General features: G+C 49.5%; 3 protein-coding genes across 10 annotated transcripts; 1 reads left to right on the top strand and 2 right to left on the bottom strand.

Moving 5' to 3' along the window:
* Positions 1 to 954: 954 nt before the first annotated feature.
* LOC108159437 (basic salivary proline-rich protein 1) lies at positions 955 to 5,238 on the bottom strand. Of its 4 annotated transcripts, XR_004472335.1 has the most exons (8): positions 5,113 to 5,237; positions 4,168 to 4,425; positions 3,296 to 3,966; positions 3,148 to 3,239; positions 2,723 to 3,083; positions 2,208 to 2,657; positions 1,682 to 2,142; positions 955 to 1,559 (listed from the first exon to the last, which is right to left on the bottom strand). XR_004472335.1 is itself a non-coding variant. In XM_017292715.2 (7 exons), the coding sequence occupies exons 2-7, from the start codon at positions 4,241 to 4,243 to the stop codon at positions 2,005 to 2,007; spliced, it is 1,788 nt and encodes a 595-aa protein (XP_017148204.1). In that variant the 5' UTR covers positions 4,244 to 4,425; positions 5,113 to 5,237; the 3' UTR covers positions 1,604 to 2,004. The 4 variants fall into 4 exon arrangements, 3 of the variants coding, with proteins under 3 accessions (XP_017148204.1, XP_017148206.1, XP_017148205.1); XM_017292715.2 differs by lacking the exon at positions 955 to 1,559 and having other exon boundaries at positions 1,604 to 2,142; XM_017292716.2 differs by lacking the exon at positions 955 to 1,559 and having other exon boundaries at positions 2,005 to 2,142; positions 2,208 to 2,654; positions 5,113 to 5,238.
* Positions 5,239 to 5,268: 30 nt separating this feature from the next.
* LOC108159439 (mediator of RNA polymerase II transcription subunit 8) lies at positions 5,269 to 6,305 on the top strand. The gene has a single exon (XM_017292718.2). The coding sequence runs from the start codon at positions 5,367 to 5,369 to the stop codon at positions 6,123 to 6,125; it is 759 nt and encodes a 252-aa protein (XP_017148207.1). The 5' UTR covers positions 5,269 to 5,366; the 3' UTR covers positions 6,126 to 6,305.
* On the bottom strand, positions 6,143 to 14,223 carry LOC108159436 (tudor domain-containing protein 7B). Of its 5 annotated transcripts, XM_017292711.2 has the most exons (9): positions 13,076 to 13,284; positions 12,290 to 12,527; positions 7,971 to 10,772; positions 7,775 to 7,902; positions 7,034 to 7,280; positions 6,820 to 6,971; positions 6,615 to 6,763; positions 6,332 to 6,549; positions 6,143 to 6,264 (listed from the first exon to the last, which is right to left on the bottom strand). In XM_017292711.2, exons 2-9 carry the CDS (start codon positions 12,503 to 12,505, stop codon positions 6,259 to 6,261), a joined length of 3,918 nt encoding a protein of 1,305 aa, XP_017148200.1. In that variant the 5' UTR covers positions 12,506 to 12,527; positions 13,076 to 13,284; the 3' UTR covers positions 6,143 to 6,258. The 5 variants fall into 5 exon arrangements, with proteins under 5 accessions (XP_017148200.1, XP_033246411.1, XP_017148201.1 ...); XM_033390520.1 differs by lacking the exon at positions 13,076 to 13,284 and adding an exon at positions 14,015 to 14,223 and having other exon boundaries at positions 6,143 to 6,549; XM_017292712.2 differs by lacking the exons at positions 12,290 to 12,527; positions 13,076 to 13,284 and adding an exon at positions 11,653 to 11,778 and having other exon boundaries at positions 6,143 to 6,549.
* Positions 14,224 to 14,311: the final 88 nt, after the last annotated feature.

The raw sequence follows: 14,311 nt of genomic DNA, 5'->3' as shown, positions 1-14,311 counted from the left end.
GCTCGGAAAAATTTCCTTGATCCTCCGGTAAGGACTCCAACAGCCCCAACCATACTTACTTAGTTTTAACGGCTACTTTTGGTCAGATCGGGACGTGCGACGTCTTCCTGGGATCGGCAAAATGTCCTTGATTTTATGGAGTCCTTATCAAGGATCAAGGACATTTTCCCAAATCAAAAATGTTTAGTTTTCTCCGCTATTTGGTCACCGATCTGGACGTGCCACGCCTTTTTGTAGTCGGGATAGTTTTCCCGATAAAGGATACATCAAGGATGATTAGTTAGGATAGTTTTATTCATTAAAACTTAGCTTAGTATAAACAAATTAGCAAGCGGGAAACATTTTTGTATATACTATCTAAATGAATGCGTATATCCTTAAATCTAACAGCAAGGAGATATATCTAAAGTCTAGTAGCCCGCGTAGCTCCTCCCTTGGTTCTCGTAGTCAAAGTCCTTGCTGTCTATGGCCAGGATGACTTCTTAGGCGCTTCTGTTCTGCTGGGAGATGATTCTGTCTGTCTTAGGCTACATAAGTCCTCTGTGAAGGAAGATATATTTTAAAATACATACAAAATTATATACTGATTCACTTACCAATCTCGAAGCTGAAGGCCAATGTTTGATTCGGCGTATGAATTTGGTTGCTGACATTATTTCCCGTGGACGTGAACCAACAATTCCGCAATTGTTCACTGGTCCCTGCTACAGCAGACAGTACGCCACATTGTTGACTCAGCGATACACCAGCGACATCATGGCTATAGCTCGCAGCAGGACAAACAGTGGCTGCCAAAGTCCTGCCAGGATCACATTCCTTGGACCTCCCTAAAGGACGAGGAGCTACAGCGGAATCAGCCGCAGAGGATCGCGATATTAGTTTCCTGTTTCCTGTCTACTTCTAACCTCAATTTCTTTCAAACAAGAATGAAATTTAATATGAATTTCAGCTCTCTTTTGGGTTAATATAAAATTGAATATAGGTATTTTTATTCAAATGTACATATAGTTGTGTTATGCCGGATAAACTAATAATGATAAATATCAGTATGTGCATATATTTTACATACAAATAAGTGTTAAAGGCGTTTTTTCGTGTTTTTAACTCTAAATTTGTGTTCTAAGCTTGCAAAAGTCAGCCACCTTACTATTTGCCTTCTCTCCAGTGTTTTAAGTGTGTTTTCTCTCCCCTTTCTCATTTATATTGTTCTTTTCAATATCTGGTGTCTAATTTATATAAAAATAGGATAAATTCCATATTTCCGATAACACAAGCAGTAAACGGCTTTCTACTTCCACTTTTTACTTGACAGTTTTAATTATTATTTACGCAATGAAAGCTGCTATATCTGCAATGGGGAATGGTGGACCAGTGCCAACACAGGCGATCTGGTACCCGCAACTTCCGCTGGTACTTAAGATAATCACTAGCCGAGCCGCTTCCAAAACGTAGGTGACTCAACCACCTGTGACTGGGCCACCTGTGCCGGTAGTGAGACGAATGTCGCCAACGCCAGCCAGCAGAAATTAGCATGCTCCTGGATTAGTGTGCGGTGTAACCTGAAATCCGATCGAGATCCAAATCGAGAGCACATTCGGTAAAATTCATCCGTTTTTAAATGGTTTATTTAAATCGTTTACATTTGCCTCTCGGCCGGACGCACAGTCCCCACACAACTTACAATCTTCAGTGTTAATGTAATCCTTATAAGCATCCGCGATTGGCGCTCGGATCGCGTGGTATATGCATATTGTTTAGTTATCAAATACATGAGCTGACAAATGCATTTCCGTACATTTTCAATGTACAAAAAAGGGGGAAAAAGGCGGGGGATTGATTGGGGAAAATGAAGTAAGATTAAAAGTAAGGGAGAAAGCAAAATAAAGGTTCAGTTCAAATGATAAATGGATAAATTGGTTAGCGAGGGTGATCAAATTGGGGGAGGAAGATGGGAAGAGCTACAGGATTGGGACACTGCGGTACGGATGCCCACGGGGGCGTTTCTCAGTTGAGACGCTGAGTGACCGGTAACTTCTTGCGCCGTCGTCGCAATTGCTGGCTACGATCCCAGTACTCATAGTAGCGCTCCTGCTTCAGCCACTCCTGATATTTATACCACCATTCCTCCCATTTGATGTAGTCCTGCGCAAGAGAGAAGGAAAGGGATCTTTAGTTTCTGCTTTACAGAGTATGGACACTCCATTTACCTTCAGATCCAAATCCCTTAAGTAGCCACGACTCTTGTAGTACTCGTAACGGACGCGCACATCGTCCCACGACAGCATACCCGACGGTGCTGTGGTCGCCAACTCCTCCGGAAAGTGTCCGGCCGGCGCAGGCGAATACGAATAGCGACGCGGCGGCGATTCGAGACCCTCTTCAATCATCACTTTAAGAGCACCACCCGCGGAATCTTTGGTGATGCGCATATTCTCCATGTTACTGCGATCGATGCTCCATTGCGCCATTTTCCCGAAGCGCTCCGAGAGCGTTAGCCGCGTTGTGGCCGAAAACGTGGGCACCGACGGCACCTCATCGCTGTCCGAGTCACACGAATCGTCTGAACCGGACGAGGAGTTTGCATTCCCTCCACTGCCACTGGGCGCCGCTGGTTTTTTACGTTTCTCACCCTCGATCTTGATGCGTGGCCTCACCTGCTACAAACAGAGTAATTGAATGATTGGATGTGATCGTGATTCGTACGAGCTACTCCGACACTCACCTCCTTCTCCTTTTTCTTCTTCTTGGCCTGTGGAGCTGAGGCCGCAGCAGCCGTCGCTGCCGGCTCTGGTGGCTCTGGCGGACGGTGCTTGAGACGCGGATCTTCCGGCGGCGGTGAGTGACGCGACGAGCGAGCGACTTTCATGTGCGCCTCCGACGTGGCGCCGCGTTCGTGTGCGAGGTGACGCATTTTGGCGTCCCGATACTTGTCGATTGCGGACACCGAGCCGCTTCCACGCACCGGCGGTGGACTGCTGGGACGACCATGGACGCGGCCATGTGTATCCGGCGGCGGGAGTGGCGGACCCCCGGCACGATAATGCCCACGCGGCTTTGGCGGAGGGGAGCGCGGACCGCGGGATCTGTACGGGGGAGAAGATCAAGTTTGAGTATCAATGGAAACATAAGGCCGGGAGGAATGCTTACCGAGATCTATGGCGATGACTGGGCGAACAGAGGGAGCAGGAATCGTCGGAGCTGCTGCTCATTGAGCTGTTGGAACGCGAACGCATCGAGTGCTGCAGAGAGGATAAAGATTAAAGATTGGAATCGATTGATGAATGACATGACTTACCCTTGGCGGTGGCGAGGGGGGACGCTTAGAACGCGGTAGAATGTGTCCCGAACTGCGCTTGTCCAGTCCCGCCGACGATGGAGGAGGCAACGGTGGTGAGCGGCGACGGCCCAAGGGAGAACGCGACGCGTTTGGCTTGCGGCGCAAGGACGAGGAGCCGGAGCTCGGTTCGGGTGGGGAACGGGGCCGACCGTGGCCATTGCCGGGACGACGCATCATGGTATCATGGTTGGGAGAGCGCGGCATGGGAGGGGATCGCGGGCCGCCGCGACGATCCATGCCGTGCATGGGCGGCAGCGGAGACCGACGACGCGGTGGTGGCGACAGCGGCGGCGACTTGCGTAATCCGGAACGACTGCGCGAATGGGGCGAGCGGGATCGGCCAAAGCGCGGCGGTGGACCTGGCGGGGCTCCTCCGGGTGGATAGCGGCCATAGGGGGGTGGTGCTCCCTCCCCGGGGCGCGGCACGCCGTGCGGCTCGCGATCACTGTCCCCGGAGCTGCTCTCGCCCTGGATGTACATTTTCTTGTAGCCGGTATGACGCCAGCGATTGGGGTCCTTCTCCTCGGCCTCGATCAGTTTCTTGTCCCAGTAGTCGTTGGTTGTGTTGGCCCGAGCCTTCTTCATGACGTTGTCGATCTCGCGTCGCTTGCCGGCGGGCAGAGAGGGATCTGAAACGGTGAGTGGGTGGGTAGGCGGTTTAAAAATGGTTTTCGTGAGGTTCAGTCGATCCGTCGGCTTTAGTGAGAATCCCATCCCTTCTTTATGGCGCCGTTTTAGGGCCCCTTCATAACAGAGGGATAACACATCCCCGGATTATCAGACTCTCTGTCTGTTTGAGAGGGGTGGTGATTATTTGGATTGGGAGGTACCTGTTATGCGGGCAGCTGTCGGCTGCCTGTCCATGTGCAGTTTGGGATTCAAATCGGCGCGCCTGCGCGACGCCATCGCGGGCTGAATCGCTTCGATATCGATATCGCTCTAGCTCTCTTTTTTCTATCAACAATCGCGCACGTATTTATGTATGTATAGAGTATATATGTATTTATTCGTAATCGATTATGCGAACGCGGCAACACTTTACCATTTCATTTTGGCATGATACTTATTCAGAAAACATACACAAAAAGCTGCAAATATATTACAATTTATATTATAAAAAAACATGAAAGAGAGGCATTAGAAATGGCGTACAACAACAATATCAACAAGGAAGTAGAGAAGAGAGAGAGAAACTGCAGAGAGAGAGAGAGAGTACAACACGACCGGTGTGCAAGCACGAACACGAACGCGTGCGCGGGGGTCAGCTGCCAGAGGCGTTGGGCTGAAAACGCAGAGAATGCCCGAATTCCCGTACACTTTCCGGGCGAATATTTCAAGCCACGGGAGAGTCAGCGATCGCGGGGACGGGACGATACGCGATCAACTTCAACCCATGCCGCGGCGCGTCGGGCCAAGCGCATGGCCAGCAGGGGCGTAGGACGACGAATGCATGTAGGGCAAGTTAATGTAGCAGGACCGAGAGTGCTGTAGGATCGGGAGCACCGACCGGCTTTTGAACGTGTCATCCACGCATACAAACAAATTTTCACTTTTCAGCTTCTGGCCAGCTTGCACACACAAACAACACACACATGTACACGCCCCGTCACGTATGGTTTGCTTTGTCAGCAACAGCGAACGAGTGAGAGCGAGTGAGAGAGAGAGTACGAGACACTCGACGACAGCAAAAAAAATTTATCCGTTGCGAAGTACCGTTTGCAGGCATCAGCGATTGTGTAAAACGATAGTAACAGTCACTAGACTAAATTGCTTACATTGTTATACGTTTTGCGGGCACGCTTAAAGAGTTCTCGTGTGGTTTTAGTTGCAAATGAAAAAACACGGCGTTCAGTTTTTTTCTTAGAGCACCACGGCGGCCATGTTTGTCAGACCGTATGGCGCGAGTGAGAAAATACCCAGAAGCCCTACAACTTCAACAGCTGTTCTCGTCCTCACATGGTCACACTAGCGTGTGTTGCAGTAAAAATATTCAATTTTGCAATTAAATTTGTTTAATATAAAAACGGAAATGCAGCGCGAGGAAAAGCATTTTGAGATGACGCTGGACGCCGTCCTGCAGCGCCTGAACGACTTGAAGCTGGCGGTGCTGGCCATGATCCAGAAACTGGAGATGGAATACGAGACAATCAACTGGCCAACATTTCTGGACAATTTTGCTATCATTTCCAGTCATTTGACGGGGCTAACGAAGATCCTGGCCAAAGAGCAGTGTCCACCGCTAAGGAACCGAACTGTCCTGCCGCTACTGGTGTCGATGGATCGCGACGAGACGTTAATAAATATCACCGAGGGACGCGTGCCGGTCTTCTCCCACGACATTGTGCCGGACTATCTGCGAACGCGGCCCGATCCGCTTACCGAGCAGAAGATGCAGGCGAACGAGCAGAAGGCCGCCAATCTTACCAACGATGCGGCCATGAAACAGGTCACCCAGTACAACAAGGTTGTCTCCCACGTCCTGGATATGGTCAGCAAGGCGCGTGAGGAGTGGGAGATCGAGTCCTCCTCGCGCACCGGCATCCAGCAAACCAGCAGTATGGCCGACACTCAGCTCCTCGTTGCCGCGGTGGGCATGGGCAAGGGTCTGAAGATGACCAATTACGGCCCGGGGCCTGGTATGATGGTGCCGCCCTCGATTCGCGCCTCCTCGCCCATGGGCGGGCCCGCCATGAGTCCCGGCAACGTGCAGCAGCAGCTGGGCAAGGCTCCCTCGGCCGTCAAGACCAACATCAAGGCGGCCAACCAAGTGCACCCCTTCTCCCGATAGACGTCGAACGGTAGTAGTTGAAATCATAACTTTTATATTGTTGCGTTTCCGAGTGGTACAGAGTAACCCAACTGTTTGTTCCCGTTTGGGGGAATGTGTATCGTCGTAATAAATTATACATATATAGCTATTCCTAAGGCTACAAATAAGCAAATATAAACGTGAACAAGTTCAAACTCATATTAAAGTCGTTCTTCGATTCAGACCTTCGGCTCTGGCTGCGCGTGCTTCTCGTTGATGAGAATCTCGTGCAGCTTTATATCTTGCGGCGTGGAGGTGTCGACCAGCTCCAGGCACAGCGCTAGCGTGTCATCCTTCAACTTGCTCAGTCGCCGCACAATCCCGATAAACTTTTTACCCAGCGTTAGCATCCGGAAGCGTACACAGTTCTCCTGAGTCCAGAGAACGTCTGCAAGTTGGATGCCTGAATGGGATGGCACAGATAGCATTAGAAAAGTAGATAGATAAGGTTGGATGCTGGACCCCCACCATATAGTTGAGCTGGTATGGCCATCTTGGGAAGCTCGGCCAAGGCCAGAGGAAGCTTCCTTAGTTGATCACAGGCCACTACACCGTCATCGCCCACGTCCACGAAGCGCACAGTTATAATCTCATCGTAAATCTTCCGAATAATTACACTGCAAGAGGATTAGCTATTGGCTTGGTCTGTCTATTCTCCCTGTTCGAGACTTACCGATGGTAGACGTTATCACTGTCTGGAGCTGCGTAGGCCTCTCCTATGGTCACTCGTGAAGGTTGGACGCCTTGTGCCGCCGCTCCCTTGCAATGGGCCTGCAGATCCTTCATCAAATGCTGGAACTGATTGTAGCACTTGTAGGGTTGTACCTGGAATGCCGTTTTGGAACAAAGTTAACGATGGATTGCTATCGAACCATTCTTCGACTCACCGCAAAGTGTCCGGGATTGATGGAGAGGGCAATGCGCACCTCGAAGTAGGCGCCCACTGCCGGTATGGCCTCGTACTCCTTGATCGTGGGCGTGACGGGTGGGGTGACGGGAAGGACATGGTCGCTGAAGCTGAGGCTGCCGCTGCTGTGACTGGAAACCGCAGAGCCAAAGCTGTTGCGTCGCTGCAGCTGTCCGTTGGGATTGAAGTGTAGGCCGCCATCGTCGTAGGTCTGCGGACGCGTGATTCTGTTTGGGACGGGCGACGGGGTCAGGGTAGCGTTGGGGGAGTGGGGAACGAATGTAGGGGGCGTGGGACACAGTATTGATGATACGGTATGAAAAACGTTCTAGGATCTTATCGGGTAGGTAGCATTGTGATGTGAAGTGGTACGAGTATGAGTATATTTTAGTTTAGTTTCATATACAGAGATGGGAATGGAGCTCTTACGCATTATCTTACATTATCGATGTTTATTTGTTGTACATTTATTATTATTGACGTTGATCGTGGATGGGGTTAGCGATAGAGCATCATTTTGTTTCCAGTTTATCGAAAGCACTAATAGAAAATGCATTTGGATGATTTGGGGGAGCACAGATCAAATATGATATGGTATGGCATGGTGTGGTGTGGTATTATAGGGGGCTTGATTCCAATTAGAGGGGTGTGGTGATGGTGATGGGTGGGAGGGTGCGAATGATGATCGTAATTCAGGACAGTTCTACGGCATGGAACTTACCTCTGCATTTCGTATTCCATCTGGATGGCGGTGTTCACGCACATGTACATGGCATTGGCATCCTGGCCGCGCACATAAACATTGACCATCGGCAGTTTGTCACTGCCGGAACCATCCATCACCTTGAGCTGTGAATGCATGAAATGATTGTTAGCTATTGTCACATAAGGCGCCGGTTTCGGCGGAGGACACTCACGATTGCCTCGCTGCGGGGCGGCATCAGTCCACGAAGGCGTCCAAGCATGTCTCCCACGATATCGGGTACGTCGTGAAGGCGGACGCGCAGAGCCAGAGGCGGATACCCGGCCAGCGCCAGATTGTTGGCCTCCAGTCGATAGATGTTTGAGATGTGCGTCTTGCGGAGGCGCCCGTCGTCCACATAGTACACGTCGAAGGTCTCCTCTTCGGCGTTCTCCGGCTTGGTGGTGAGCATGCCGCGGTACCATTGCTTTAATCCTTCGACTGACTCGTCGCAGACAAACACCAGGCGATCGCGCAGCAGGTCCGAGTAGGTGACACGATGCTTCTCCCCAATGTCGGCCACCGTGTTGGCAATGCTGCGCTCCACAAACTTTAGATCCTCGTTACGGAGTAGAACCGTGAGGTCGCCGCCCTCGTTGATATGCGAGATGAGCACCGGATTGGACTTCTGGTCCGGACTCAGCATGGGCACCGGGGTGTTGCGACTGATGCTGTTGGCAACTAGATCGTTTAGGTGAATGTCCTCCACCGTGGAAGTGTCGTACAGGGTGCCCACCAGACAGGCGCTTCGCCTATCATCCTTCCAAATGCCCTGGGCACAGCCGCCGAGTTCGTTGAACTGCTTCTCGGTGGTAAGGATGCGAGCCACCACCCGCTGGCCGGCGAGCTCTTTAAGGAGCACGGCCTGGGCGTGCGGGTGATCCGCGAACTTTTCCAGTGCATACATGCCCATGCAGATAGCCTGTGCGGGCAGCATCAGGAACTGGGGCGGACAACCAACCAGATCTTCAAACTCAAACTGGGCCACGTCCCCAAAGTCCACAAAGTGGCAGCGGCAGGTTCGCTGCTTCGCATCCACGGAGAGCACTCGCACTCGACTCCAGCCCTCGGTGACTTCCACCAGATACATATTCTGCTCAATGGGATCCGTTATCAGTGTGCGCGCCGGCACGTGCTTGTTGAGGTGCATCGTCAACTTCTCTAGGCTGGATATCTGATCGATCAGTCGGGCCCAGACCTGTTTGGTGGAGTCGCAGTGGGTGATGTACATGCTCCAGTCGTGGTGTCGCCCTAAACTGTGGTCCACCTCGTTCATCCACGGCAGCCGAAGCTCAGGCATTTCGTGCCGCTGGAATTCTGCTCTGTTCGGCTTCGGAGAGGCGGGAACGTTGGCAAGCAGAATGAAAGAATGGACGTTATTTTCCAGACGAATCTTACTCGACTCCACAACCAGATCGTGCCAGTGGCTGGGTAGGTGGTGGTTAAAGGTCTGTTCATACCACTCCTCCAGCTTGTGGCCTATAATGCCGTTGGGGTACTGCCGCAGCTTTTGGTACAGGCCGTCGATGAACTCGTGATCCGTCAGTGTGCAGATAGCCAGCGGCTGGCGCGACTCTGCGGTGTTGATCTTCTCAATGGCCGTTCTGGCGGTCTCCCTGCGAGCCGTCGGCTCATCAGTAAACTCCTTGGGATAGCAGCTGTAAACGTAGGCGCCGACCGTCACTGAGCAGACAATTTGGCTCCGATCAACGTTCTCGAAGATGCGGTAAGCGGGCTGCTCTAAGTTTTTGAAATCGCAATACGCTTTCAGAGTGGCGATGGGGTCGCGGGTCGCATCTGAGTTGAACTCGAACTTGCTGGGGCTCCGGGATTTCGGAATTTTCGGCGATGTCCGCGGTGCTCTCTGATTGGGCTTTGTCGAGGGAGTTTCTGGCGTTTTAGGAGGAGTTATCGGCACTGCTACAGGCATTGGTGTTTGATTTGCGGTCACTGGAGTCGCCGCTGGCTGCTGTTGTAGCTTCAGTCTATCATTCACCGAGCTCCGCTGCTGCATTCCTCGATTTTTTGAGCTGATGGGCGTGTCAAAAGCAGCCCCCGGACCACCTCCACGATGCGGAGCACCGTTGCCCAGTATGGGGCGCTGAGGAGGCTTTCCCGCCATGGTTCTGCCATGGCCGTTGCCGTTGCTACGGCCATTCATGTTGCAAATATCGATGCGGCCTAAGTGCACGTCTTCTTTCGAATGGTGCTCTTTATCTTTGGCCAGCGTCTGCTCGTTGCCTGGTCTGAAATAACCGATTTTCGGAGCGACTTTCTCCAGTTCTCCGACTTTTTTGGTAGCTTGGTTCTCGCCCTGATGCTGCTTCTTATCTTTGGCCAGCACCGGCGTGTTGGAGGCGATTTTTGGAGCGACGTTCTCCAGCTTTTTGTCCAGAAGCTCTTTGGCTTCGGCCTTGCGTTGGAAATGCTCAAGCTCTTTCTCCAGCTTCTTTATTTCTTGTTTCCGCTCCTTGAGTTTTTGCTCGTCCTGCACCTTGATCTCTTCCAGCTGGCGTTGCTTCTCCTCTCCGTGCTTGCGAAGCCCATTAACCACCTCCTGCAGCTTCGCAATCTCCAATTTTTTCTCAGTCAACTCTTTCTCGTGCTGTTGTTTTAAATTTTCCTGCTGCTGTTGCAGTTGCTTCTGCAGTTGATTGTGCAGTTGATTCTGCTGTTGATTCTGCAGTTGATTCTGCAGTTTATTCTGCACGTGATTCCGTTGATGCTGCTGCTGTTGCTGCAACTGCAGCTTTTGCTGTTTCTGTTTCTGTAGCACTTCTTTTTGCTGCTGCTGCGAATACTGCTGATGCTGTTGCTGAGAATACCTTTGTTGCTGGTAAGCGGGTGCAACGTTTTGAAAAACGCGTTGCTGTGGATTCGGCCTTGAGAGGGAGCCTTTGGATTTAGAAGATTTCTGCTGCCGCACCATAGACGCAATGTGATCCGATTTCGCACTGGACTTGGCGGTGATGTAGACCTGCAAAGAGATATGGTTATTCTGGCATCCAAAAAAGTTAAAATTATTGGGACCAGGGAAAGCCTTCCGCCATTAAATTTCTGCTTGGCGAGCTCCCAGTTTGGGTATCAATGAGACCCAATAAAACTCCAGCACCCCAGCTAACTCTTCGCCCTAAGATTTCAGAGTTAGCTCAAGTGCTGCGGTGTCTGGTTTAGAAATCGCAGCTGTTTCATGTTGATTTTTGATTGCTCAGCCAAATGAATCATTTAATGCGGACTGTGGTTCATTGCTGTAATCGTCTTTCGCTCTTTATAAGGTCGGAGAGCTCCATTGAGCAATGCTGCATGGGTATGGGCAGGGTAGGGCGCCAGACGTGATATGGGGGACGGCTATACTCGATATGCAGAGAAAGCTACTCAGTATATATGTACAATGAGGATTTTGCATTCATTTAGTAAGTGCTGCTCTCATTTTGGTTGCACTCGGAATTATTGATTTGGGCGGACCGTAGAGCAATGCGTTAGGGGGTAGAGCGGCGAGTGCCAGCCCACGCACCCCCATGCAACGGAAGTAAAAATCTGCATTTGCATCTATTCTAGAATTCAAGTGTAATGCACGGACGAACAGAGATAGCAGTCGTTCGTTCACTTTCACCACACACACACACACACACAATGAGACAAAGATATGCACAGAAAAATAAAAGTTTAAATTGCTGGCATTTTCGATTTTCGTGTTACACATTTTCGTGGGGAGTGGGGCGGCCTGCATTTCAAAAAGCGCTCAATCAGCAACTAAAGAAATCGCGAGGCAAAGCTCGTAAAAGCCACAGCAACTCGCGCACTCCACTACGGCGGTTAAATAAATAAACTAAGTTAAGTAAAATGCCATTGTTTACAGTTTTTGAAGACGAACACGAAGAAGAAGGCTGTTGACACGTCGCCCCTTTTGCGGCAGGCCCCCGTGGACACAAGCGGCAGCAGCAGCAAGCAGAGGCAGCTGTAGCTTTCGGCACGCGTTGAAAGGTACTGCGGGCGGGTGCGCTCGCAAAAGCTTCGCAGCGTAGCGCCAATCGAAAGCTGAGCGAGAGAGCAAGCTCAGCGTGCTGCTGGCTGCTGGCGAGAGAAAGCCAGCAAACTTTTTGCAGTCGAGTATCGCGACAAACAGATACCCTGTACCTCTAATGATCCGACCGCAAACCTCCTTCAAAATTGCATCTGGTCTTGCCGATTTTTAAAAGCTACTTTATAAGTTATGTAAATAATCTCGACCATTGATGCTGAACAGAAAAAAATATTGAATGGGGTCGGGAATACATCCCCCGTCAGGCTGTTACAAACATATACACGAACACGATATACCCTCCTCCTAAACGACGAATACAGGGTATAACCTTTAAAGATCGGGCGAGGGTGTGTGTGCGTGCGAGTCCAAGCGGTCCAAGTGGGTGGACAGAGGCGCTAATAAGCGAAGTGTATGTAATTCCCCAAAGAATCTACAGTTCCACGTTGGTTAGGTTCCTAAAAGACATTTACCGTGCTTCCGTATGTCTGAAAGTTAAAGTTCCTGGTAGCCTCCAGCAGATCTTGGGCGCTTCTGTAGCCCAACCGGCGGAATGGCAGTGGCTCTCCCACGACCTCGCAATAGTCCTTGAGAATGTCGTCGAGGGGAACCGGCGGCCTACGCCCACTAATGATTAGCGCCCGCACCTCGGAGGTGACTACTGCAAGTATTTCTTCTCTCGAAGACATGGCGCCTCTTAATTCTTAAGACCTGCAGAGGAGAAAAAGAGAGAGACATTAGCATTTGATTAAGCATGATTCAAGTACTTTGGAATGCCCTGAACGCCTACCACCACCCACCCCCAACAATTAACAAAAAAAATCAAGCAGCAACAATTAAGCACGAAAATGAGATCTACTACAAAAAAAACAGAACAGAGATAAGAGAAAAAGAGAGTCTACAGTTAAAGAGAAACACGACCCACTGCCGCATGTTTACGGAAGCGGAATCGCACACACACACATAAAAACGTGTTGACGACGACGGCGCGGCGGCAGGAGCAGAAGAAAAAGCGTCCAGAAATCAGCAAACGCTGCATTAATCTTGTTATTCTGAACTGAACATGATCCTCCATTTGAAAAAAGATATGCACATTCATATGTTTGTGCATTAAACCCATTTTTTTGTGCATACATATGTACATTTTTTCCTCGAAATGCCTAGAGCACCCATACACTAGAGCGAGAAAAAAGTTCCGTTATTGCCGCCATTCTTATTTTACACAAACCACCAGAACTTCTTTCTGCCTACGAACTTACGATAAAAATTAAGTTTATAATATTAGCTCCAGGCTAAAAAACGTTCTTATTGAATATGCACTCGATTTTGCATAAATGTAAAGTTTGTCTGAATAGAAAACCCGTGCGGGGCCCTGTCAAACGTGCGCTGCACGATGTGCCTTTCTTTCGGTCGTTTTTTAATTCACGACACACTTCCGATAAAGTTAAATGAAAAAAGCGGCGCTTATTTAAAACACAATCGGGATCGATAAGTTATACGGTCCCTCAGAGATATACCGAAACTACGTCACATATATCGAAATATACCGTAAACATACTGACGAATTATTTGTATTACTCGTTAAGGATATTCCGTGGAATATAGCTATCTAGCTAAGACCTGAGGCTCTGAACTCATAATTTTATCCGATTATTACATACATTTTTTAGAAGACTGGTTAACTTTAAGCTCTCACTTTTATTGGATTGTTTATAAAATACGATTTAGGCAAAACCTGGAACTACACATTGGCTACATATTAACTACATTTGTATGTTATTACCAAAGGCGACACGTGATAAGCCCCATGGAAGCGCCAGTGTGAAAAACTTCCGTTATCCACTTTTTGAGAAACACGACCCACTGCCGCATGTTTACGGAAGCGGAATCGCACACACACACATAAACACGTGTTGACGACGACGGCGCGGCGGCAGGAGCAGAAGAAAAAGCGTCCAGAAATCAGCAAACGCTGCATTAATCTTGTTATTCTGAACTGAACATGATCCGCCATTTGAAAAAAGATATGCACATTCATATGTTTGTGCATTAAACCCATTTTTTTGTGCATACATATGTACATTTTTTCCTCGAAATGCCTAGAGCACCCATACACTAGAGCGAGAAAAAAGTTCCGTTATTGCCGCCATTCTTATTTTACACAAACCACCAGAACTTCTTTCTGCCTACGAACTTACGATAAAAATTAAGTTTATAATATTAGCTCCAGGCTAAAAAACGTTCTTATTGAATATGCACTCGATTTTGCATAAATGTAAAGTTTGTCTGAATAGAAAACCCGTGCGGGGCCCTGTCAAACGTGCGCTGCACGATGTGCCTTTCTTTCGGTCGTTTTTTAATTCACGACACACTTCCGATAAAGTTAAATGAAAAAAGCGGCGCTTATTTAAAACACAATCGGGATCGATAAGTTATACGGTCCCTCAGAGATATACCGAAACTACGTCACAAATATCGAAATATACCGTAAACAT

This window comes from Drosophila miranda, chromosome 3 (assembly GCF_003369915.1).
Source record: "Drosophila miranda strain MSH22 chromosome 3, D.miranda_PacBio2.1, whole genome shotgun sequence".
Taxonomy (NCBI): domain Eukaryota; kingdom Metazoa; phylum Arthropoda; class Insecta; order Diptera; family Drosophilidae; genus Drosophila; species Drosophila miranda.
The sequence above is the reverse complement of the archived record's forward strand: the minus strand, read 5'-3'. Positions and strand labels throughout refer to the sequence as shown.

Excerpts from the sequence above, each read along its gene's own strand:
- LOC108159437 (XM_017292715.2), bottom strand. The coding sequence starts at position 4,243 with ATGGCGTCGCGCAGGCGCGCCGATTTGAATCCCAAACTGCACATGGAC. Across the intron at positions 3,240-3,295 it reads CCCCCTCGCCACCGCCAAGG|CACTCGATGCGTTCGCGTTC; the intron begins GTAAGTCATGTC and ends TCCTCTCTGCAG. Across the intron at positions 2,658-2,722 it reads AGAAGAAAAAGGAGAAGGAG|CAGGTGAGGCCACGCATCAA; the intron begins GTGAGTGTCGGA and ends CTCTGTTTGTAG.
- LOC108159439 (XM_017292718.2), top strand. The coding sequence starts at position 5,367 with ATGCAGCGCGAGGAAAAGCATTTTGAGATGACGCTGGACGCCGTCCTG.
- LOC108159436 (XM_033390520.1), bottom strand. The coding sequence starts at position 12,505 with ATGTCTTCGAGAGAAGAAATACTTGCAGTAGTCACCTCCGAGGTGCGG. Across the intron at positions 10,773-12,289 it reads TTCAGACATACGGAAGCACG|GTCTACATCACCGCCAAGTC; the intron begins GTAAATGTCTTT and ends ATCTCTTTGCAG. Across the intron at positions 6,764-6,819 it reads AGTGATAACGTCTACCATCG|TGTAATTATTCGGAAGATTT; the intron begins GTAAGTCTCGAA and ends ATCCTCTTGCAG.